Consider the following 23,988-nt stretch of genomic DNA (forward strand, 5'->3'; position numbering starts at 1 on the left):
GCCTGGAGCCTCAGCTGATCGGGCAGAAACAGGACCGTCTCATGGGAAGGACGGGGTCCAAGGGACCTTCTGAGTCAGAGAAGCCAGAGTCAGGGAAACAAAATGCCTCCTCCAACCGAAATATCTCAATAAACCGTTCCAGTTCAAGGGCAGCGATTCTCCCGTCTGCTTTCCCTGCTTCACGTAGAACCTTCTAAGGCAATGAAAGTCAGGCTTCTTGTTTCATAGAAAGGGACCCTGAGGCCTAGAGAGAGAGAAGGTTGGGGACAAGAACTTGGTCCCTGAGTCCAACCCTCTTTCCAGATGCTGCACCGATTCTATGAGACGAAGTTAATGCTGCAAGTTAGGAAATTAGAAGAAAAAACATCTAGAACACAGCTGTTGGCCACTTGTCTCTTCACACCCCGCAGTCCTGGCCTCACGACGTGGAGAGGACAGCTTAGGCCCGAGCACAGGTGTGGTGGGGCTGCAGTGAGGCTCCAGCGGGAGGGGGTCCTGCCCCACTGTCACTGAGTGTGGGAAGCTGGGGTCTCACTTTGCACAATGGGCACGAGCATCCCTTCGCCTCATAAGGGTCCCAAGGCTCCAGACAAAAAATAAGAGTGAGAAGGTAGGGAATTCCCCTGGCGGCCCAGTGGTTAGGACTCGGTGCGTTCACTGCAGGGGCCTGGGTGAGAGCCCTGGTTGGGGAACTAAGATCCCGCAAGCCGTGCGCCAGAAAACAAAACAAAAAATTGGGAAGGTATGCCGAGGTATTTTTGTAAACCTTCCCCCTGCAGTTTCTGAGGACCTTAATTCTTTTTCCCCTCTTAATCAAAACCCTGACCGCAAAGAACCAGTGACCCTGGAGCCTTTCCTGTATCCGTTCAACCACATGGTCTGGACACGTGTCTAACCCTGCCTGGGATTTGCTTCAGAAAAATCTGGGAGTGGGGTAGGATGCTGGTGCTGGTGTCGGGTACAGAGGAAACAAGACTGGCCACGTGTTGGTAAAACTGCTAAGATGGATGATGAGTATGTGGAAGTTCCCTGTATCATTCTCTGTTCTACGTACAATTGATATTTTTCATAATTTTTAAACGTGGAAAAAAATAACACCTTGCCAAAAAAGAAAAAGCAATTCCACAAATTAATGCCAAATTCACTGGGACATTCTAAAGCAAATGCGTACACCCGTTTGCACAGAAAAGGCGACCTGGTGGGAGGGTCCCCTATGCCCGTCTGCACCATCCTCCTCTGTGATTCTCGCCAAGTCCTTTCTGAAGGGCTCAGGGCCCTGGGCTGTTCTGAGAAGCTGATAAATTACAACAAACCCTGCCTCACCCTGTGGGACTGTCCTCTAGGCTTCTAGAAAGATTGAGATTAGCCTGTCCAGTCTATTATCGAAATCACCTTTCTACCTGTAGGACACTAGGGGCGTATACACAGAGACGGGAAGCCAGCTTTCCTTGTGGCCTTGCACTGCCACCTTTCTGCTGACAAAGCTGTACGGTTTTATTACTAAAATGCCAACACATGCACAGATCAGGCACTGGGCCCTGGAGGGTCTCTGGGGCCTTTCCATGCTGTCACCCCACCACGAGTCTGAGGCTGAGGGTAAACGCTCCAGGAGCAGGGGAGACGTACTGGAAGGTGACGGCAAGGAAGATGCGCTCCAGGGCCATCCAAGGCAGCACTTTTTCCAAATCAGAAGGCTATGACTCCTGCCTCTCAGTGACGAGGACTCATAACCCAGCGAATGAGTTCTCTGCTCTAACTGGCCACCGGGGCCATTGTCTTCTGACACAGCCTGGCCAGGAGCCCTGCCATCTGCAGAAGGGAGTTCACACCTTCCGCTATTTTCATATGAGTGTATCCAATTTCCTGAAAAAAAAAAAAATCAAATTTAAGTCTGGTTAATAAGTGAGGGAAGAAGTTTAGTTTTTAAAATCTGAACATCTAAACGAATGGTTTGCTCAAAAGTGATGCAGTGAACTCAAACTCCAGCTGGAAAATGAACTCTGAGGTGTTCAATTTATTTCCTAAAAGGTTGCTGATATTTCTTTGACAGGTACTGCTAAGAAAATGAAAAAGAAAAAAAAAAAGCCAGACTGGGAAAAAACATTTGTAACACACATATCTGACAGAGGACTTGTAACCAGAATATATAAAGAACTCTCAAAACGCAATAATAAGAACACAAACAACCCAATTTAAAAATGGGTAGGGCTTCCCTGGTGGCGCAGTGGTTGAGAGTCCACCTGCCGATTCAGGGAACACGGGTTCGTGCCCCGGTCTGGGAAGATCCCACATGCCGCGGAGTGGCTGGGCCCATGAGCCATGGCCGCTGAGCCTGCGCATCCGGAGCCTGTGCTCCACAACGGGAGAGGCCACAACAGTGAGAGGCCTGCGTACCACAAAAAAAAAAAAAAAAAGGGTAGACTTAGACACTTCCTCAAAGAAGATCATGGATGTCAAATAAGCCACATGAAAAAGTACTTGACATCATTAGTTATTGGGAGATGCAAATTAAAGCCATAATGAGATACTACTATACACCTATTAGAATGGCTTAGAAAAGACCAACTGAGCATTCCAAGTGCTGACCAGAAGGGGCATTGTCTGGAATGCTCACGTATTGCTGATACAAAGGCAAAATTCTATAGCCACTTTGGAAAAGTTTGGAAGTTTCCTATAAAGTTAACCCTTCGATTACCATTCAACCAAGGAATCTCACTCCTGGGAAGTTACCCAAGAGAAATGAAAACTGGGGTTCATGTTCACACCAGTTCACATACACAAATGTTTATAGTGGTTCTATTCACTGTCACCAAAATCTGGAAACTCAAGTGTCCTTCAACTGGTGAACAACAGTGGGACGTCCACACAGGGGAACACGACTCAGCAATGAAAAGGAAGGACCCACCGACATAGGCAACAACGTGAACAAATCCAAAACGCATTAAGTGAAGTGAGAGAAGCCAGACATAAAAGGTGACGTTCTGCTTGATTCCACTTGTATGGCCTTCTGGAAAATTCTGTCCCCAAAATAGAAAAGAGATCAGTGGTTTCCAGGTGCTAGGGGGACAAGCTGACTACAAAGCAGCCCATACATTTGGGGAGATGACAGAGCTGTTCATATCTTGACTGTAGTGGTGTTCACAAGGGTGAATGCTTTTGTCAACAGAATGCACCCAAGAGGCTGAATTTTACTCTATTTAAATTACACCTCAGTTAATCTCACTTAAACAACAAACAAATAAATACCTCTCTCATAAAGAGAGTCGTTCCAAGGAACTAGGTCACTGCCTGGCAGGACTGACTTAAACAAACCCCCAGACCCCAGGATGACCGGCCATTGACTGAGCATCTTCCAGGCACCTGGTCTGCGCGTAAAACAAAACCTCGGCGTGGCCCGCGTTCTTGACGAGAGAAGCACTGCTCTACTCTCACTGACCTTAATAAACTCCAGTTTCAAGTATTCTGCCATTTGGAAGGTTTTACACACTCGAAAAATGTTGCCAATGATGTCTTCTGGGGAATAGCCAAGATGCCACAGGTGAGCGAGGATCTAGACAAAAGAAAACACACGGAGGCCGCGTAACTGTGTGAACAAGGGTACTGGGGGCAGTGAGGTCAAACCCACACCAGTCTCAGGCCCGTCACACAGCTGGGAGCAGACAGGCCATCTGAGACAGCACGAGTGCTTCTAAGAATCGGCCCAACGCAGCGGCCCTGCTGGTGGGCCGCACCCTTTAGGTCATGTGGGGTGATCGATCTTCCCAGCAGGCAGAGAGATAGTATCGCAAATGTTTTAAACCATACTGCAAGACGGTCTACCACCATACCCTGTAACGTCTTTATCCAAGGCTCTTAAAAAGACTTTTTAATCGTCCCAGTAAGCACCCCAGAGTGTCTGCTACGCTCTCTGAGCTGCCACTCTTATAAATGAACACCCCCGGGACGATTAGGCCTGAACAAATCCTGACCAGGGCAGAGATGACCGCAGTGGTCTCAGCCTCCTGCCTTCTCAACCCCAGGCCCCAGTTCCAACGCTCACCCCACCCCAACTGCAGGGCCTGGAGTCCTTGGCTCCCTGGGGCAAACGCAGGGGGTGGGGTTAGCCCCGTGTCCATAAATCTGACGGCGTCCTTCAGGCCACGTGCCTGGGTCTCCCTGCCTTGCACGCCAGTTTCACGAGAGGTCGAGCTCTGCCCTAAACCCACTCAGCTTGTAGCTTAGTTTGGTGGCAGCATGGGGAGGGAAACCGGCTGCAATCAGAGCAATGGCCTCAGATCACATCAGTGCCCCCCACGTGGACTTGAGGGTCACCTACACCCCAACAATGCCCACTGGAATCTGCTCATAGGACCAGGCTCTGGGTCCCAGGATGCCCATTCCCAGGCTCTTCAGGAAGATAGAGGGGGACAGCTCCCCTCCACAAAGAGAAAGATGGCTTTTCTCTATAAAGCAAGGAATTGGGCTGTTCTTTCCTCATGTCCTAGGAGGACAAATTCCTCTTGCAGAGAATATAATTCGAGTAGAAAGGCATGACTCTGAATCCCAGGTCTATTACTTTCAAGCGGTGTGATTCAGAGTAACGAGTTTAGCCTCTGAGCCAGTTTTCTCGCCTGTAGAGGGCACCCAACTCCCAGCATCAGTTAAGAATGAGATGGAGCAAAGTCCGCAGCACAGGGAGCGCCCTCTCTGCCCGGCTCAAGAAGCGAGAGGTTCCCCCCGCGTCAGGAAAGGGGGAGGAGACCCACCTTGTAGGCCTCATCGATACTGGCGCTCACACAGTGCTGGATCATCTCCTTCACCAGCAAGGGGTGGGGCTCGTCACAGACCTGAGCAAACAGAAAAGAGAGGCCGGTCTGGGGCTGAGGGGGGCCATCCGAGGAGGAGCCCTGGCAGACCCACGTCTGGGCAACCTAGGTACCCACCGTCTTCACTTGCTGTTTACATTGAATTCTCCAGCAAACAGAACAAGGTTTGGGAATGCCTCTCTCACCACCAGAGTCGTCACCAAATAGAGTTCGGTGTCGACCTAGTGCGGTGAGGGAAAGCCTCTGACATCATCATTACAGATTTCTCACACCAGATGAATTCACAAGAGCCAATAAGGAATGAACACACAAGGGGCAGCTTCAAAGCCACGAGGCACCTGTCTTACATCACTGAGAAGATGACCTGCCCAGTGGACTCTCTGAACCCACTTAAGAACTGGGAGGTCTTTGGGGGCCAATCTCCCACCTGGAAGAGGAACAGGCTTGCCCTGGACAGGGCCCCCAGCCTCAGCGTGATCTCGGGCCTGTTTCCTCAGCCCCAAAATGATGAGAACATCTGCGTGCAGGGATGTGGGAGGACCAAACAGGACACACATGGGAGCCCTGGGCCTGCCGCAGCAGCGCGGCACGTCCACCACCCACACCACGCCACAGCCGAGCCCCTCCTGCTCTCCGCGGGGGCGAGTCTGTGCCCCTCCTCCCAACGCCGCCCGCCCGCCCTCCTCTGCTGGCCCCAGCAGGTGCACAACGCTCTGTCGACCGTGATGCCCACGCCAGCTTCTACCTTGAACACATTCTCACTGTTGATGAAGCCGAATCCCGCGAAAGTGGACTGCAAGTTGTTCAACGCCTGCCGAGGAGCAGAAACAAGGCCAGGGTGATCTTCAGTCTCTGCCCGCCCCATCTCCCCTCTTGGGATCCGAACTTACCCCCTACTTGCAGGCCTGCTCCCCACTGGCCCGAGGCCCCACCAGTGTATCTGGTCAACGTTCCCCAGTCTGGCTACACTCATCCCCAGGCAGCAGTCGCCCCCCTCTCCCCCCAAACGAGGGGTGCAGCAAGCCCGGGAGGCCGGCGCCCAAGCGGTGGCGCACGCACCTGCCTCATGTCGCCCTGGGCGGTGAAGAGGATGGCTTCCAGGCCGTCGTCCGTGTGCTGCACCTTCTCCTGCTCGATGACGCAAAGCAGCCTGGCAAGAATCTGGGCGTCGGTCAGCTTGGTGTAGCGGAGGACCGCGCACCGGGACTGAATGGGCTCTGCACGGGACAGGAAGGGAGTCAGGCTCCCCAGCAAAGCACGGCGTGACCCCGTCGGTCCTTCAGTTACTCGGAAGCAGCCGCAAGAGCCACATGGCCCGGCCATGCTGGTGCCACAGCCCCTGCCCAGCAGTGCCCAAGAGGGACCCGGCAAACAGGCTCAATTTCAAAATACCAACCAATAGTGGCCTCAGCTAGGACTGCCCAGGCTGACCTTGGCTGGCCAGGGCTTCCAGAAGGGGAAAAGATCCTCCAGGATAGAGACAGCCACGTGCCACAGCCTACAGGAGAGTCAGTGCGCGCCCAGGTGGCCTCCTGAATCACCGGGTGTGAGGTACGTCTGGGCCCTTCTGGGCAGGTCATGACCCAGCCAGTCTGGGGTGAGAACAGGGCACCTGCGTGGCTTCTTTAAGCTTCCACAGGAGATTCTGAGGCACATGAGAACCACCAGATGGACGAATGCCGGATTCTGGGTGCTATCCCTGACCTTCAGTTCAGACCATGACAACAGCATCTCCGTGATCTCCACGCCCCGAGTGGGTCTCTGATCCATCCTGCTCTGCTGCCCCACTGGCTTTCCTCAAAATGTGTTGATCTGTCGTCACCTCTGCCTGCCCAGGCAAACCCTTCAACTGCCCACCAAGGCCACAGTACAGACCGCCTCTGACCCTCCTACATAAAATCTTCCGCAAGCCTCACCCGTCTCTCCTCTCCTAAGCCCGCGTGCCTCCCATGGAAAACTCGACCTGTGCTCTCCTGGCAGCTCCTCCCACCAAGGACGTCCTTTCCCAGCTTCTCCCCACTTAAATCACAGACGTCATTGAAAAAGCTCTTCCTCCCACCCTCCTCCTCGCGGAGCCGGCCCAGACCACCCCAGACCGAAGTGACCGCCCCTCCTTTGCTCTCACATACACTTTCAAGGAACATGTTCCTGTTCGTTTATTTGCATTAAAGAAACCAGTTACCTCCCCCAGGGATGCAGTGGACGAACACCACGACCAGGCCCCGGTCCCTCAGAGCTTAGGTTTGCCGGGGTAGAGGAGTGAGCACCAACAGGGACGTTCCCACACCCTGGGACAGGGCCATGGAAGAGGTTTGTAGGAACGGCTCCAGGAGCCCAGCCGGAGAGCCATCAGCTCTGTGGAGGTGAGTTCTGAGCTGGGCCTTTAGGGACGAGCGTTCCAGGCCGGAAAGGCAAAAGGAACAGCACATTCAGAGGCAAGAGTGATGAAAGGGCACAGGGGCTCTGGGGAGCCGTGAGGCACTGTGCAGCTGCGTCACACAGGGAAGAAGGAGATGAGGCTGCGGGTAAAGGGCTCCTGTGTGCTAGGATGCGGGCGGGCGTGGCTGTGTGGGCAACGAGGGACCACTGAAGGGCTCAGTGGGGGAGTGGCAGGGTCAGACCTGTGCTGAGAAGACCCCGGCAGCCAGCTGGTGACTCAGGTGCAGAGAAGCTGCAGGGACACTGCACCAGTGAAGGGGAGAAACTGAGGCCAGACCTAGAGTGACGGAAGGAGGGGTAGGGGCTCAAGACACTGGGGAGGTGGGATGACCTTGGATCTGATTCTGGTTGAGGGGCTGGCTGTGGTGGTGAGCAGAAAAGGGAGGACCTGAGATGGCTCAGGGCTTGCTGGCTTTGGGACACACCCCCTGCCTTGTGTGAGCCCCTGGTGGGCAGGGACAGAGCCTCATACAGGTCTGTAGCCTCCACTGTGCCTTGGGTGGAGGAGATGCTGTGCACATAAAACACTGTGTTCAACATCTGTCCAATGGATGAGACGTTTCAAAGAACGGCTTTCCTAAGAGTTCATTTCAATTTGTCTGAAATCAGGAAGATTCACGACAGAACCTTCTTTACATATTTGCCTTAACAGCACAGACAAGAGAAAGACCAATTCGAAACGGGAGTTCTTGGGACTTCCCTGGTGGTCCCGTGGTTAGGACTCCGCACTGCCAATGCGGGGGGCCTGGGTTCGATCCCTGGTCGGGGAACTAGGATCCCACGTGCCACGCGGTGCGGCCAAAAAATAAATAAAATAAAACAAAACAAAACAAAAAAACACAAAGGAATTCTTATCTAAAAGCAATTAATATGCAAACTACACTAGAAGTTTCCTTTCATAGATTTTTCTCTTTGGAGAAGTACCAAAAGCTGCGAATTCAGATACACGTCAGAATAAAGCAGCCCTAGCCTTCCTCCAAGAAAGCAGAGCTCTCCCTTAACTGGTGTAACTCCAGGAGCTAAGGTGAGGTTGTTACTGACAGTTTCAAAAATCAGCTCTGCAGTGATTTGATCATGAACCATCTCCTCTAAAGCTAAGCAATACATTTCTTTAGAGATTTGGTTTACATGGTTCTTATATCCCTTTAGAAATTAAAAAATAATCAGAATGCTACCGATATATACCAGAAAAATTAATTTCATGAAAAGAGAGGGCCAGACCTTTCTCCACCAATAACTGCAGTTTCAAAAAAACAGACCCATCCACGCATAGCCCTATGCAAAATGCACTGGGGGGATGGCTTCACAGGCGAAGTCTATCAAACATTTAGAGAAGAGCTAACACCCATCCTTCTCAAACTCTTCCAAAATACAGCAGAGGGAGGAACACTCCCAAACTCATTCTACGAGGCCACCATCACCCTGATACCAAAACCAGACAAAGATGTCACAAAGAAAGAAAACTACGGGCCAATATCACTGATGAACATAGATGCAAAAATCCTCAACAGAATACAAGCAAACAGGGCTTCCCTGGTGGCGCAGTGGTTGAGAATCTGCCTGCCAGTGCAGGGGACACGGGTTCGAGCCCTGGTCTGGGAAGATCACACATGCTGCGGAGCAACTGGGCCCGTGAGCCACAATTACTGAGCCTGCACCTCTGGAGCCTGTGCTCCACAACAAGAGAGGCCGCGATAGTGAGAGGCCCGCGCACCATGATGAAGAGTGGCCCCCGCTTGCCACAACTAGAGAGAGCCCTCGCACAGAAACGAGGACCCAACACAGCCATAAATAAATAAATTTAAAAATTCACGACATATGTCAATATTAAAAAAAAAAAAATACAAGCAAACAGAATCCAACAGCACATTGAAAGGACCATACACCATGATCAAGTGGGGTTTATCCCAGGAATACAAGGATTCTTCAATATACGCAAATCAATAAGTGTGATATACCATATCAACAAACTGAAAGAGAAAAACCATATGATAGGGGCTTCCCTGGTGGTGCAGTGGTTGAGAGTCCGCCTGCCGATGCAGGGGACATGGGTTCGTGCCCCGGTCTGGGAAGATCCCACATGCCGTGTAGCGGCTGGGCCCGTGATCCATGGCCACTAAGCCTGTGCATCTGGAGCCTGTGCTCCGCAGCGGGAGAGGCCACAACAGGGAGAGGCCCACGTACCGCAAAAAAAAAAAAAAAAGATAATCTCAATAGATGAAGAAAAAGCTTCTGACAAAACTCAACACCGATTTATGATCAAAACTCATCATAGAGGGAACCTACCTCAACATAATAAAGGCCATATATGACAAACCCACAGCCAACATCATTCTCAATGGTGAAAAACTGAAACCATTTCCTCTAAGATCAGGAACAAGACAAGGTTGCCCACTCTCACCACTATCATTCTACATAGTTTTGGAAGTTTTAGCTACAACAGTCAGAGAAGAAAAAGAAATAAAAGGAATACAAATTGGAAAAGAAGAAGTAAAACTGTCACTGTTTGCAGATGACAATACTATGCATAGAGAATCCTAAAGATGCTACCAGAAAACTACTAGAGCTAATCAATGAATTTGGTAGAGTAGCAGGATACAAAATTAATGAACACAAATCTCTTGCATTCCTCTACACTAATGATGAAAAATCAGAAAGAGAAATTAAGGAAACACTCCCATTTACCACTGCAACAAAAAGAATAAAATACCTAGGAATGAACCTACCTAAGGAGACAAAAGACCTGTATGCAGAAAACTATAAGACACTGATGAAAGAAATTAATGATAATACAAACAGATGGAAAGATATACCATGTTCTTGGATTGGAAGAATCAATATTGTGAAAACGACTATACTACCCAAAGCAATCTACAGATTCAATGCAATCCCTATCAAACTACCAATGGCATTTTTCACAGAACTAGAACAAAAAATTTCACTATTTGTATGGAAACACAAAAGACCCCAAATAACCAAAGCAATCTTGAGAAAGAAAAATGGAGCTGGAGGAATCAGGCTCCCAGACTCCAGACTATTCTACAAAGCTATAGTAATCAAGACAGTATGGTACTGGCACAAAAACAGAAATATAGATGAATGGAACAGGATAGAAAGCCCAGAGATAAACCCATGCACATATGGTCACCTTATCTTTGATAAAGGAGGCAAGAATATACAATGGAGAAAAGACAGCCTCTTCAGTAAGTGGCACTGGGAAACTGGACAGCTACATGTAAAAGAATGAAATTAGAACACTCCCTAACACCATACACAAAAATAAACTCAAAATGGATTAAAGACCTAAATGTAAGGCCAGACACTATAAAACTCTTAGAGGAAGACATAGGCAGAACACTCTATGGCATAAATCACAGCAAGATCCTTTTTGACCCACCTCCTAGAGAAATGGAAATAAAAACAAAAATAAACAAATGGGACCTAATGAAACTTAAAAGCTTTTGCACAGCAAAGGAAACCATAAACAAGACGAAAAGACAACCCTCAGAACGGGAGAAAATATTTGCAAACGAAGCAACTGACAAAAGATTAATCTCCAAAATATATAAGCAGCTCATGCAGCTCAATATCAAAAAGACAAACAACCCAATCCAAAAATGGGCAGAAGACCTAAATAGACATTTCTCCAAAGAAGATATACAGATTGCCAACAAACACATGAAAGGATGCTCTACATCACTAATCATTGGAGAAATGCAAATCAAGACTACAATGAGGTATCACCTCACACCGGTCAGAATGGCTATCATCAAAAAATCTACAAACAATAAACGCTGGAGAGGGTGTGGAGAAAAGGGAATCCTCTTGCACTGTTGGTGGGAATGTAAATTGATACAGCCACTACAGAGAACAGTATGGAGGTTCCTAAAAAAACTAAAAATAGAACTATCATATGACCCAGATATCCCACTACTGGACATATACCCTCAGAAAACCATGATTCAAAAAGAGTCATGTACCACAATGTTCATTGCAGCTCTATTTACAATAGCCAGGACATGGAAACAACCTAAGTGTCCACTGACAGATGAATGGATAAAGATGTGGCACATATATACAATGGAATATTACTCAGCCATAAAAAGGAACGAAATTGAGTTATTTGCAGTGAGATGGATGGACCTAGGGTCTGTCATACAGAGTGAAGTAAGTCAGAAAGAGAAAAACAAATACCGTATGCTAACACATATATATGGAATCTAAAAAAGAAAAAAAAATGGTTCTGATGAACCTAGGGGCAGGACAGGAATAAAGACGCAGACGTAGAGAATGGACTTGAGGACACGGGGAGGGGGAAGGGTAAGCTGGGACAAAGTGAGAGAGTGGCATGGACATATATACACTACCAAATGTAAAATAGATAGCTAGTGGGAAGCAGCTGCATAGCACAGGGAGATCAGCTCCGTGCTTTGTGACCACCTAGAGGGGTGAGATAGGGAGGGTGGGAGGGAGATGCAAGAGGGGGGAGATATGGGGATATATGTATACATATAGCTGCATATAGCTGATCAGCTACATATAGCTGATTCACTTTGTTATACAGCGGAAACTAACACAACATTGTAAAGCAATTATATACTCCAATAAAGATGTTTTAAAAAAAAAAGATAGCACAGCTACCTTGTTTGATACCACTCAGTTGTTAGTTAGGGGAGCAGGGATTTGATTTGAAATCTGTTTGCTTACAAAGTTCATGTTGTTTCCAGTTAAGCTGCTGATCTGGAAAGTTGAACATTATTTGGTAAAATCTGGACTCTGTAGTTTCCCTACTCTTGCCATTACCTGTAGATAGAATTTTGACTTCTAGGATATTGTTCATTTCAATTTTACAGTAAAATTTATAATAAAAATTTAAATTAAAAAAAAATGCACTGGGGGGTGGGGGCAGTTCTTTAAGTATAACACAGCTCCCGCCCTCCCAGACCTGTCCTACCACTGGTAAGGAGACAAGCAACATACGCGGCCATAAATCAAGACCTTTTAGCACAGTTTCCTCCATTGCACCGTGGGTGTCTTGAAGGTAGAGAACGTTTCCTGTTAAACTCTGTCTGCTCTGCACTAGCCCAGTGCCCGACACCTACTAGGAACAGAGTAGATGTTTGTGGAATAGATTCATGACCTGGGGAAGGTCAAGGGCCACGAGCCCACTGGGGCTGGAGACAATGACTTTGGGGGGCATCATGGTTGGTACCACGCTTGTCTGGGTGGAGGAGCCGGACGGCTGAGCTTACACAGGCTGGGGGTTAGCGGGGCGGATGTGAGGCAAGGACAGAGGGACAAGAGAGCTGTGAGAAATAGTCAGAGAGAGAGTGAAAAAAAGCTGGGCTGTGCTCACAGTCTGTATCAGAAAGGGAAGGGTGTGAAACCAGCAGGAAGTTGAGACACTGAGGTGGGAGGGCTCAAAGCAGTGAGGAAGAAGACAGACTGCTGGGAGGGAAGGAGGGAGGAAGGGAGGGGGCTGGAAGGACCAACGCCAGGTCAGGAAGATGAGCGTGTGAGGTTTCACAGGGGAGGCAACTCCTGGTAACGACAAAACCCAGCGTGCAGACACACTGTATGCCAAGCGCTCCGGACACACAGAAAGCGGAAGAGCACATCTGCACAGGGGCCGTGACCGTGACACTGCGCACAGGATACCAAAACATCACACGCGCCTGTGATGCGAGAGTCAGACAGACCTGGGGCTCCAATCCCGGCTCTTCGGCTTGCTGTGAGACTTTGGGCAAACTATTCAACCTCTCTGAGCTCCATGTTTTTTTCATCTCTAAGGTGGAGCTAACAATACCTCCTCATAGAATTATATAAGATTAAATGAGAAAGCGGATTATACAGTGCTCAGCCCACGGCAGGCGATCAAAAAGCCCCTTCTCTTCTGCTGCTAAAGAGCCAACGTGAACGGCACGTGGACCCCGAGCCATGCAGAGCTGACGCTCACCTATGATTTTATCCGAAGCGTTACAAGCAAGAGCAAAGCGGGTCGTTTTGGAGTAGATTTCCATCGTTCTCCTCAAGGCTTGCTGGGCTCCATCAGTCATGCTGAGAAGAAAAACACAAGGGGCGGTTTGCAGCTGGGACCCAAGGTCCACGGGACACAAATCCCCTCCTACGGACCCTGGGAAGCCTACACTCCTGATTGGGCATGCTCAGTCTCTCTCTGGGACCCCGTGTGGGTCTCACGCAGACAGGCTGCACACGGACAGAGCAGAGGCCCTGCAGGCAGGCTGCCTGGGCTCACCTCAAAGCTCCTTCATCCACTCCTGTGGGAACTTTAGGCAAATTACCTGAGCCTCAATGTCATCGCCTATAAGGAGATAATGCTACTGCCCGCCTCAGAGGGTTGTTATGACAATTAAATAAAACAATAACATGTAAAGTGTGTAGCAGAGCACCTAGCATAATGCAAATGCTTACAGATACGTGCTGGATAAATGTTAGCGGCTATTACTGCTGTAAATAATGTTACAGTAAAATGGTTAAGGTGTATCCCCACTATGGAACAAAATGGAACAGAATACAGCAATTAAAACCTATGTTCAGGGCTTCCCTGGTGGCGCAGTGGTTGAGAGTCCGCCTGACGATGCAGGGGACGTGGGTTCGTGCCCCGGTCCGGGAAGATCCCACATGCCGCGGAGCGGCTGGGCCCGTGAGCCATGGCCGCTGAGCCTGCGCGTCCGGAGCCTGTGCTCGGCAACAGGAGAGGGCACAGCGGTAAGAGGCCCGCGTACCGCAAAAAAAAATATAAAACCTATGTTCACAACAAGATTACAATAACATGGAACTCTGCTTTTCGCGTTAAAACGCAAAACCAGGATACAAAAATTATAATTATTATCATCTCAACTATGTAAAAATGCACAGTGTAGAAAAACAGGAGATAAAATAAAGCAAGAAATTACCCATATCTTTAAAAGTTTCTTCAACGAACATGAATTACTGTTATTTTTCTAAATGGCACCTAACATTTTTCCACTTATACTGATAACGATCGCACAATGTTGTGAATGTCCTAAATGCCGCTGAACGGCACGCCTGAAAATGGCTGAAATGGTAAATTTTCTGTTAGATATATTTCACCACAATTTAAAAAAATCATTTAAATTATGCATGTAAGTGATGCTGGAACAAACACCTGAACTGTCTTAGACAAATGTTTGTAAATGACTTAATTAAGATCAGGTTCAGGGCTCAGGCCTCTATTAAATCTCTTTTGAAGATGCGATAAGCAAATCTGTCACAGAAGTGCCAAGGTGAGAGCTCTTCCTCCTGATTTAATCCGGCCGATAAAAGACTCAGAGATAAAGGTAACAAATTCCCGGCAAAGCACTCTACCTGTCTGCTTCATCCAGGATGATGATCTTGTGTCGCCCTTTGGGAAGGGTGACTTTCTGTTGGGCAAACATTTTGATTTTGTTCCTCACAACGTCAATGCCCCTGAAACAATGAGCCACAATATTACTGTCACCTTCTGAGACTAATTCACTCACCTTCACGGGGACTTTTAACCCTCAGGACACCATCATGGGCCCAACTTTAGTTTTTAAGTTTCTTTTTGGGCAATCTAACTATTTATAAGGATTGTCATTCATTACTTTTATTCCTTCTTGGAGGTCTTCAGAAGAACAAAGGAAAAAATTTACTTACTTTTTAAAAACAGAATGAAACTCATTTTATCTTGCAATTATCATATGGGTCCATTGGATTCTTTATAATCTAAGATACATTTTGGGGGTCTCAGTAATCTTATGCTTCCTGTATCTTAAAATGTTTGCTACTTCATCATCCTAGTACTTATTTCATCATTACTCATCAATTATTCCCAACTATGCTAAAAAAGACTAAAATAATAAAATGAAAGAATGATGGAAATGCTTAGAAGATTGATGCAATATTCGGAAAAACTGTTACTACTGCCTCATCCTTCAGTTTTTTATTGTTTCGTGAGGTACTACATTATCTTTCTGGAAGATACAAAAGTAGTTCAGATACACCATCTGAAAGCTTTCATTGACCACAGCCAAAAATTCAAATTTTTTCATTTTCTACCCATAATGTCACAGAGAAAAGAAATGACAGCGGAAGATGTTTCATCATTATAAGACAAGTCAGAAAATGAAGTAGAGAAACAGCAGGATTCTAGACTCTGATGATGCTGATGGTGAAATAGATCACATAAACAAAATTTTAGACTACGAGTCTTCAGATGCCAAAATCCTCCATGAATTTTCTCAAACTTAAGAATCAAGGCGTGAACATATTTCTAAGGACAAAAACTAAACATATTTTCACCCAGTTAGTCACTCAACAGGAAGGACTTAGCTCTCCAATGTCTTGTGACAAGAACTTGGACCATCCTGTTTTGCTAAAAGAACATGTGACAGGACTTCCCTGGTGGCACAATGGTTAAGAATCTGCCTGCCAATGCAGGGGACACGGGTTCGAGCTCTGGTCTGGGAAGATCCCACATGTCGTGGAGCAACTAAGCCCTCAAGCCACAACTACTGAGCCTGCGTGCCACAACTACTGAAGCCCATGAGCCTAGAGCCCGTGCTCCATAAGAGAAGCCACTGCAATGAGAAGCCCGAGTGCCACAATGAAGAGTAGCCCCCGCTCGCCGCAACTAGAGAAAGCCTGAGAGCAGCAACAAAGACCCAACACAGCCAATAAATAAATAACTGTATTAAAAAAAAAAAAGAACATGTGACAGTATTCGTTCATCTTTGATATTCGAACACCCACATTTACAGGGTACAGTTTGTAAGTGATCAAAAGCTGAAGGCAGGTGTGTCTAATAAGGTTCCTGGAAGGAAACAGATGATAAAGGAACCAAAAAAAGCCATTGTATGGATCCCTCTAATAAATCTAAAATTGAAAATATTTGCAATTACGGGCCATTCTCTCTTCAACACAGTTAAGAGCCACCAAAACTTTCTGCTGGTATCTGCTATCTGGAATCGGCGTTTACAAAACGGCTCAACTGCAGGCGTGTTCATGGCAGCCGACGAGCTGTTAGTTGCATTCAAACAGCAGAGCCCGTTTCAGGTCTGTATACATCATCAAAACCAGGAAAACGTTGCAGAGTAGAGAACCACGTCCTCAGGGAATAACCAAAGGCAGACTTTGCAGACATTTTATTCAACAGGTCCTCATTTTATAATCCTCTACTATCCCATGTCTAAAAAGTAAACTGGGGGAGTTCCCTGGCAGTCCAGTGGTTCTCTCACTGCCATGGGCGGGGGTTCTCTCACTGCCATGGGCGGAGGTTCAATCACTGGTCGGGGAACTAAGATCCCACAAGCCACGCTGTGCAGCCGAAAATAAATAAATTAATTAATTAATAAAAGCAAAAAGGTTAAGGTGGTAAATTTAATGTTAAAAAAAATAAAAGTAGTAGGGACTTCCCTCGTGGCGCAGTGGTTAAGAATCCGCCTGCCAAGGCAGGGGACACAGGTTCGATCCCTGGTCCGGGAAGATCCCACGTGCCGCGGAGCAACTAAGCCCGTGCGCCACAACTACTGAGCCCGCGCTCTAGAGCCCATGCTCTGCAACAAGAGAAACCACCGCAGTGAGAAGCCTGTGCACCTCAACGAAGAGTAGCCTCCGCTCGATGTGACTAGAGAAAGCTAGCATGTAGCAATGAAGATCCAATGCAGCCAAAAATAAATTAAAAAAAAAAAGTAAACTAGCAGCCCACCTCCATTAGGATGGTTACTAACAACAACAGAAAATAACAAGTGTTGGTGAGGATGTGAAGAAAAGGGAGCCCTTGTGTGCTGTCGATGGGAATGTAAAATGGTGCAGCCACTATGGAAAACAGTACAGCGGTCCCTCAAAAATTGAAACATAGAATTACCAAATAATCCAGTGATTCCATTTCTGAGTCTATATCTGAAAGAATTGAAAGCGGGGTCTCAAAGAGATATTTGTGCACTCCTGCTCATAGCAGTATTATTCACAGTTCATAATATTCAAAAGATAAAAGCAACGCAAGTGTCCATTGTCAGCTGAATGGATAAACAAAACATAGTGGTATATACCACTCAGCCTGAAAAAGGAGGGACATTCTGACACATGCTACAACATGGAGGAACCTGAAATATGCGTGAAATAAGCCAGTCACAAAAGCACAAATGCTGTATGATTCTACTTGTGTGCGGTTCCTAGAATAGTCAATTCATAGAGACAGAAAGTCACATGGTGGGTGCCAAGGGCTAGGGGAGGGGAATGGGGAGTTGTTGTTTAATGGGTGCAGAGTTTCCGTTTGGGAAGAAGAAAACAGTTCTGGAGATCTGTTGCACAATAATGTGAATGTACCCAACGCCACTGAACTGTACACTTAAAGATGGTTAAGATGGTAAATTTTTTTTTAATAAATTTATTTATTTTATTTATTTATTTTTGGCTGTGTTGGGTCTTCATCACCGCGCACGGGCTTTCTCTAGTTGCAATGAACGGGGGCTACTCTTCATTGCGGCAGGCAGGCTTCTCATTGCGGTGGCTTCTCTTGTTGCAGAGCACGGGCTCTAGGCATGTGGGCTCAGTAGATGTGGCTCGCGGGCTCTAGAGTGCGGACTCAGTAGTTGTGGCGCACGGGCTTAGCTGCTCTGCGGCATGTGGGATCTTCCTAGACCTGGGCTTGAACCCGTGTCCCCTGCATTGGCAGGCGGATCCTTAGCCACTGCGCCGCCAGGGAAGTCCCAAGATGGTAAATTTTATGCGATGTGTATTTCAGCACAATTAAAAGTAATTTTTAAACTCTCCATTAAAAAACAAAAAAACTAAACCTATAAGTCAAGTGCTTATGATGCCACATCAACAAGCCAGCAATCCCCATTCTCTTTCATTGGAAAGATTAAAGGAAAACACAAAGCCAGCAAAACAAGCTCTATAAGTGCTACAGAGACCTGAAAAATGTTGTTTCTATAACAGCTCAAAATGTGAAACACTTGCCACCCTTCAGGCCTAACTCCCAGGTGTACCTGTCATTTGAGGCATTGAGCTCCAAAACGGCATCCTTGAAGGCCGGGCCCAGCAGGGCTCGTGCCAAACACAGGATGCTGGTAGTTTTGCCGGTTCCTGGGGGGCCCTAGGAATGAGATCTCCAGTAAGTGCTTCAAGCCAACAGAATGAACGTAATGAGAACTCCCGATTTACTGCTCACCACTCTTTGCGCTCAGCCCCCGCCTAGAGCCCTCCCAACCCATAGCACACACCAGATCAGTACAGCAACCAACCCGCAGGCCTGACCAGTGGGAGGTGGGAATGGTATGGGCTCTGGTGGTCATGGGCTTCTCTGAGGAGGAAGCTCTGTACATGAGAAAGCGCTTAAGAGGGGGCGAAAACGAGCTCCAAGATGTCCAACAGGGCCAGGACCCAGTACTCACAGCAATGATGATATTGGGCACATTCCCTTCTCTTGAAAAGACCTGAAGGAAGAAATGCTCGTTAAAACTGGTTCATCTGCAAACTTGAGGAGCCAGGTCTCCCCAACCACACAGGCCCGTGTAGCAAACATGGCTACAAACTGTTCCATGTGGATGCCCCGTGGAACACTCAGGTCAACACACTCTAACCTGAATCCAACACTTTCCCCTATAAACCTGAGGTCCCCCCATGTTTCCCCTTCCACGGACTGTCAACGGCATCAACCCTCCCGCCCACACCAGGAACCTGGAGGTCACCGTCATCCCTGATTGGCCTTCTCCCTCACCCCATGCAGCCCCTCAGTGACAAAGGCTGGGCCTCTCTTTCTCCTTTATCTGGAGACCACTTCCTTCTCTGCAGCCCACTGCCACTTTCTTAGCCCAGGACCCCTTTTTAAAAAATTATTATTTTTTTACATTTTTATTGGAGTCTAGCTGATTTACAATGTTGTGTTAGTTTCAGGTGTACAGCAGAGTGAATCAGTTATACATGTACATATAGCCACTCTTTTTTAGATTCTTCTTAGCCCATTACCTCTTGCCTGCATTGCTTTCAACAGGCCATTGGCTGGTCTCCTTGCATCTAATCTTGCCCCACTCCAATCCATTTCCCATACGGTAACATAACCAATTTTCTAAAATACACATCTCTGAAAACACTCTTACCTGACTGGAACTCTTGGATGACTCAAACCCTTAAACCTGGCTCATGAGGCCCTGCCCACCTCACCAGCTCGCCCCTCCCACCCCCCAGTACATGTGCTTTACAGCCTCGTTACTTGGTAGGCTCCACAGACCAGCAGCATCGGCATCTCCTGGGAGCTTGTCAGAAATGCAGACTCTCTGACCCCCCTCCAGAACTACCAGATCCGAACCTGCATTTTGACAGCATCCCCAGGCGATTCGTATGCCATCCATGTCGGGAAAGCACTACCCTGTATTCCACTCAGATGGCATTCCCCACTCCCCACCCCCCACCCCCGCCATAGAATAAACCATGCTCTCTCTCACCTCCGGGCCTTTGCACATGCTGTTCCTGCTGCCTCCCCTCTCTCCACCCCCGACCCCCCAAGTCTGGCTGACTCCCACTCACTTAGCTTTGGTGTCACTTCTTCCATTTGGGAATTAGGACTCTGTAAACAGGTTAACTCTTCCCTGAACTAACCCACATGCCCCCACAGCCCCTGTACGTCCCCTAGCAGAGTGCTTATCACATGGCCTGATGACTTTAATGCTGCCCCAGTTCGACTGTAAATCCCACGCAGAGCTGGGCTCAGGTCTAGTCTGTTCACCATTATATCAACCGTTCCTAAAACCGCACCATAACTAGCCCAGAGAAGATATTCAAATATTTGCCACATGAATAAGTCTGTAAAATAAATAAATACCTTGGTAGCTGTTGAAGTCTAAGCCCCAGTTACTACAGAGACCACCTCTGTCATGTCTCAGATAGCTGGGCTTCTAGATTCTGCCTAAAGACCTCTAGGGCTGGGAATTCAAAGCTTCCTCTACTGCTGACTGTTTCTGCTTGCTCCCGGTTTGTGTCATCCTGAAGTCGGTTGCCTTGTCACTTAGTTGCTTTAGGCAGGGCTTAGCAATTATGATGGAGAGGAAGGTGGGGGGAGTGGGGGTAGTCCACCCTGAGACCCGTTTTTATAAGCTCCCTAGCTAAGAATGGTTTTCACATTTTTAAAGGGTTGTTTAAAAAATAAACAAAGGGACTTCCCCTGGGGGTCCAGTGGTTAAGACTGCGCTTCCACTGCAGGGGGCGCGGGTTCAATCCCTGGTCGGGGAACTAAGATCCCATGAGCTGCACACGCGGCACGGCCAAAAAAAAAATACAGAGAATATTTGACAAAGACTTTATATGGTTTGCAAAGCCTAAAATATCTATTCATCGGCTTTTGCAGACAAAGTTTGCCACCTCTGCTCTCGAAGAATACAAAACAAGTCTGATAAGCCCTCTCCAATGAGCCAGTCCTTCAAACATCTGAAGTTACCCACCCTGTCTTCTAGATTCCTCTCCAAACTGAATGTCTCCCATTCCCTTAATTCTTCTGGATCTGTGGCCAGCCCCCAGCTCGCTACCTTGGCTGTCTTCCTCCAAATGCCTTGAGCTTATCAAAGTCACAACAATGAGATGTAAGATCCTCTTTTAAAAACTCACCTCCAGCCTGCTCACTGTGTCTTCATTCCCGACAATTTCATTCAGCTTTACTGGTCTATATTTTTCAACCCTGTTTTTAAGAAAATGCATAAAGATGTTGACACGGCTATTTTCACGCTACCCAAAAGAAAGCACTAAAGGGCAATTCTGGGAGCTTTGTCAGAAGATGATATACATTCAATAAAAATACACCAAATGGCTGCAGGTTTTAAATTTAAAGAGATGCCCGAGTGCCATTTGAAAAGTCAAGCGCACGAGAATTGTGCACCAAAGACTTCAAACCCGCCACAGCAGAGAAACACCTGCTGGTGCTGGAGAAGGGCCAGAGCAGGCCATCTGGAGAAATGTGACACTGTGTGGCCACACAGTCTGCCCATCACAACAGAGGTCCAGCGCACGCAGCACTGACACCATTTGCTCTGACAGACATGGATGCAACTGGGCCCCTTCTCATCCTTTAACTGCCAGTGTCTGCAGACTTGTGCCAGGTGCCCAGCACGGCTGACTAGACAGAAACCGCAGGCCTATCCTGTGATCCTACTAGGCTGTGTGGACTGGACAGCCTAGTGGCCTTTTCAGACCAATACTTCTTCTACTAAGCAAGCTATGCTATGAGAGAAAGTGACTTTCTCTGGCTCTGAGAATAGAAGTGGAAGTAGATTTGCAATGATTTGACCATCAGGACTTCCTCTGCCTTTATTATAGTCCCTGATTTACTCTTAGCTTGTATTCCCTCCAGGTACTGGTTTTGCACCAGAAGGAGCTGCATGCAAAGCTTTTTTGCCACATACTGCAGAAAACAGAGACAGCTCTCTTCCAAGGTCCGCAGATGGAGCATGCTTGTTCCTCCTCATTTATTCTTCATGCTCAGCCCCCTCCAGGTGCCAAGCGGTGTGTAAGGAGTTATCACACTCAACGGGAAGAAGGTAGAAGGTGCAGACATGAGCAAAACATAGTTCTCGCTCTCAAGGGCTTTCCCACTAGAGGGGAGATACAGCTTGGCAAATCCCACTACAATGCTAAACTGCTTATGAAAACCACGGGCTGTGGAAGCCCAGAGGAGGGAGGAATCGCCACCTGGGAATGTTTGGAGCTGAAATCTCAGCTAGATTTTGTTCTGTTTTAATGAATTTATTTTATTTATTTATTTTGGGCTGCATTGGGTCTTCGTTGCACGGGCTTTCTCTAGTCGCAGTGAGCGGGGGCTACTCTTCGTTGTGGTCCATGGGCTTCTCATTTGCGGTGGCTTCTCTTGTTGCAGAGCACGGGCTCTAGGTGCCAGGACTTCAGTAGTTGTGGCACTCGGCCTCAGTAGTTGTGGCTCGCAAGCCCTAGAGCGCAGGCTCAGTAGTTGTGGCGCACGGGATTAGTTGCTCCGTGGCATGTGGGTTCTTCCTGGACCACGGCTCGAACCCGTGTCCCCCGTATTGGCAGGCAGGTTCTTAACCACTGAGCCACCAGGGAAGTCCCTCTCAGCTAGAATTTGAACAAGGCAAACATACTCCTCCTTCAGGACCTTCATAGCTGCTCCCTGACTGAAAGCTCTCTCTGCCTCCATGGCCACATGGCTTCTTCCCTGAATTCAGGTCTTTACTCAAATATCATCTCATCAGAGGCCTTCCCTGACCACCATAGCGATTCACTCCACAGAAGCTGTCACCATCAAATATATTATATGTCTACTTGTTCATTTTTTACTTGTCTTTATCAAATGTAAGCTCTGTGACAACAGAATTTGTTTTGCACACTGAAGTATCTTAAGCATCTAAAATAGGGTCGTGTGTGAAAATTATAATGCAAACCACATATGTAATCTTAAACTTTCTCATAGTCACATTTAAAAAGGTAAAAAGAAAATGGGTGAAGTTATTTTACTAATATGATTTAGAGAACCTAAAATATTCAAAATATTATCATTTTCAACATGTAATCAATATAAAAATTACTGAGTTTTTTAAAAACTAAGTCCTTGAAATACGGCGTGTATTGTACACTTACAAGCCCATCTCAATTCGGACTAGCATCAGACTCATGTGGCTAGTGGTGGGGGGACTGGATAGCGCAGCGTAGATATTCCAGTAAGCTATACTGCCCATCATTTAGGTATCTGGTCTCGTCAAGAAGAGGAGTGGGCTGGAGGGATGGGAATACGCAGCGGACAGGGAGGAAACCATTCCCACGCCCAGTGGAGAGTTCCGAGAGGTGCGCACAGGGAGTGGAAACCGAGTGGAGAGCCTGCCCTACACCTGCGCCTGTTGGCAGGTGACTTCCCAAGTCACCTTTCCTCCCAGCTGCCCAGGATGTTGCTATTTAAAGTGAGCAAGCCACGGAAAACAGGCGGGGGCCTTCACACCATCCCGATTCCGGATCTGCGTCCGACACTTCCCGCCGAGCGACCATCAGAGCCGCGGCTGGCACAGCGCCTGGTGCACAGTGCGTGGTCGCAGCGGGCGGCTATTATCACAACTAGCATTGTTCTGACCAAGACCCCGCTTCCAGAGTTCAGACTGGTCAGTCTCCACCCCAGGTGGGCTTAGCGACACACATCCCTTGCCTTCTTCAAATAATAATCTACTGGACACCACCCCGGGGCCTCCTGCTCCGCTCAGGTGACCCCCAAATGAGCTCCCGCCCCTGGTTACCCCGGGACACACGGCCCGCCACTCGCCCACCCACATGTCCAGAGAACCCATCGTTGATGGCCTGGATCCTCACCACGGCAGCTCGTACTGGCCGGCACTGCCGGGGGCCTTGCTGGGGGCCGGGTCAGGGTCCTGGGCCCCGCACTCGCCACTGCCACCGCCACTCTCCTGCGTCTCCATTCTCCCGCCGCCTCTTCCCGCCTCCAGAGACCTCACCCCATGACGCCATCACGCAGGCACCGCCCCTTGCTTGCGAGGGACTCTGGGCGCGAGCGGAAGCCTTCTGCCCGCCCCTTTCTGCGCCTGCGCAGAGGGCACTGGCCTGGAGGGGGAGCTAGTTGCTATTGACGGCAGTTGCTATGGGAGACCTGGTGTACGGTCTGGGTAGTGAGTGGAAGGCGAGACCGGACCGCATCGCCTTCCGAGAAGGCTGGTCGCTCCAATAAGGGACGTTCGTTGGTTTTCGTCTTTGTGAGATTTGTCGGGGAGGCCCT

The 23,988-nt window shown here is 48.2% G+C and overlaps 1 protein-coding gene across 1 annotated transcript; it reads right to left on the minus strand.

The window, feature by feature from the left end:
* Positions 1-1,292: 1,292 nt before the first annotated feature.
* On the minus strand, positions 1,293-23,703 carry RFC2 (replication factor C subunit 2). The gene is made up of 11 exons (XM_082856921.1): positions 23,568-23,703; positions 20,853-20,922; positions 18,647-18,688; positions 18,242-18,348; positions 14,595-14,696; positions 13,201-13,301; positions 5,865-6,022; positions 5,551-5,616; positions 4,746-4,826; positions 3,437-3,550; positions 1,293-1,863 (listed from the first exon to the last, which is right to left on the minus strand). Exons 1-11 carry the CDS (start codon positions 23,672-23,674, stop codon positions 1,753-1,755), a joined length of 1,059 nt encoding a protein of 352 aa, XP_082713047.1. The 5' UTR covers positions 23,675-23,703; the 3' UTR covers positions 1,293-1,752.
* Between the last annotated feature and the right edge of the window lie 285 nt (positions 23,704-23,988).

The sequence above is a fragment of the Leucopleurus acutus genome (assembly GCF_964270905.1).
Source record: "Leucopleurus acutus genome assembly, chromosome: 16".
Classification (NCBI taxonomy): Eukaryota; Metazoa; Chordata; class Mammalia; order Artiodactyla; family Delphinidae; genus Leucopleurus; species Leucopleurus acutus.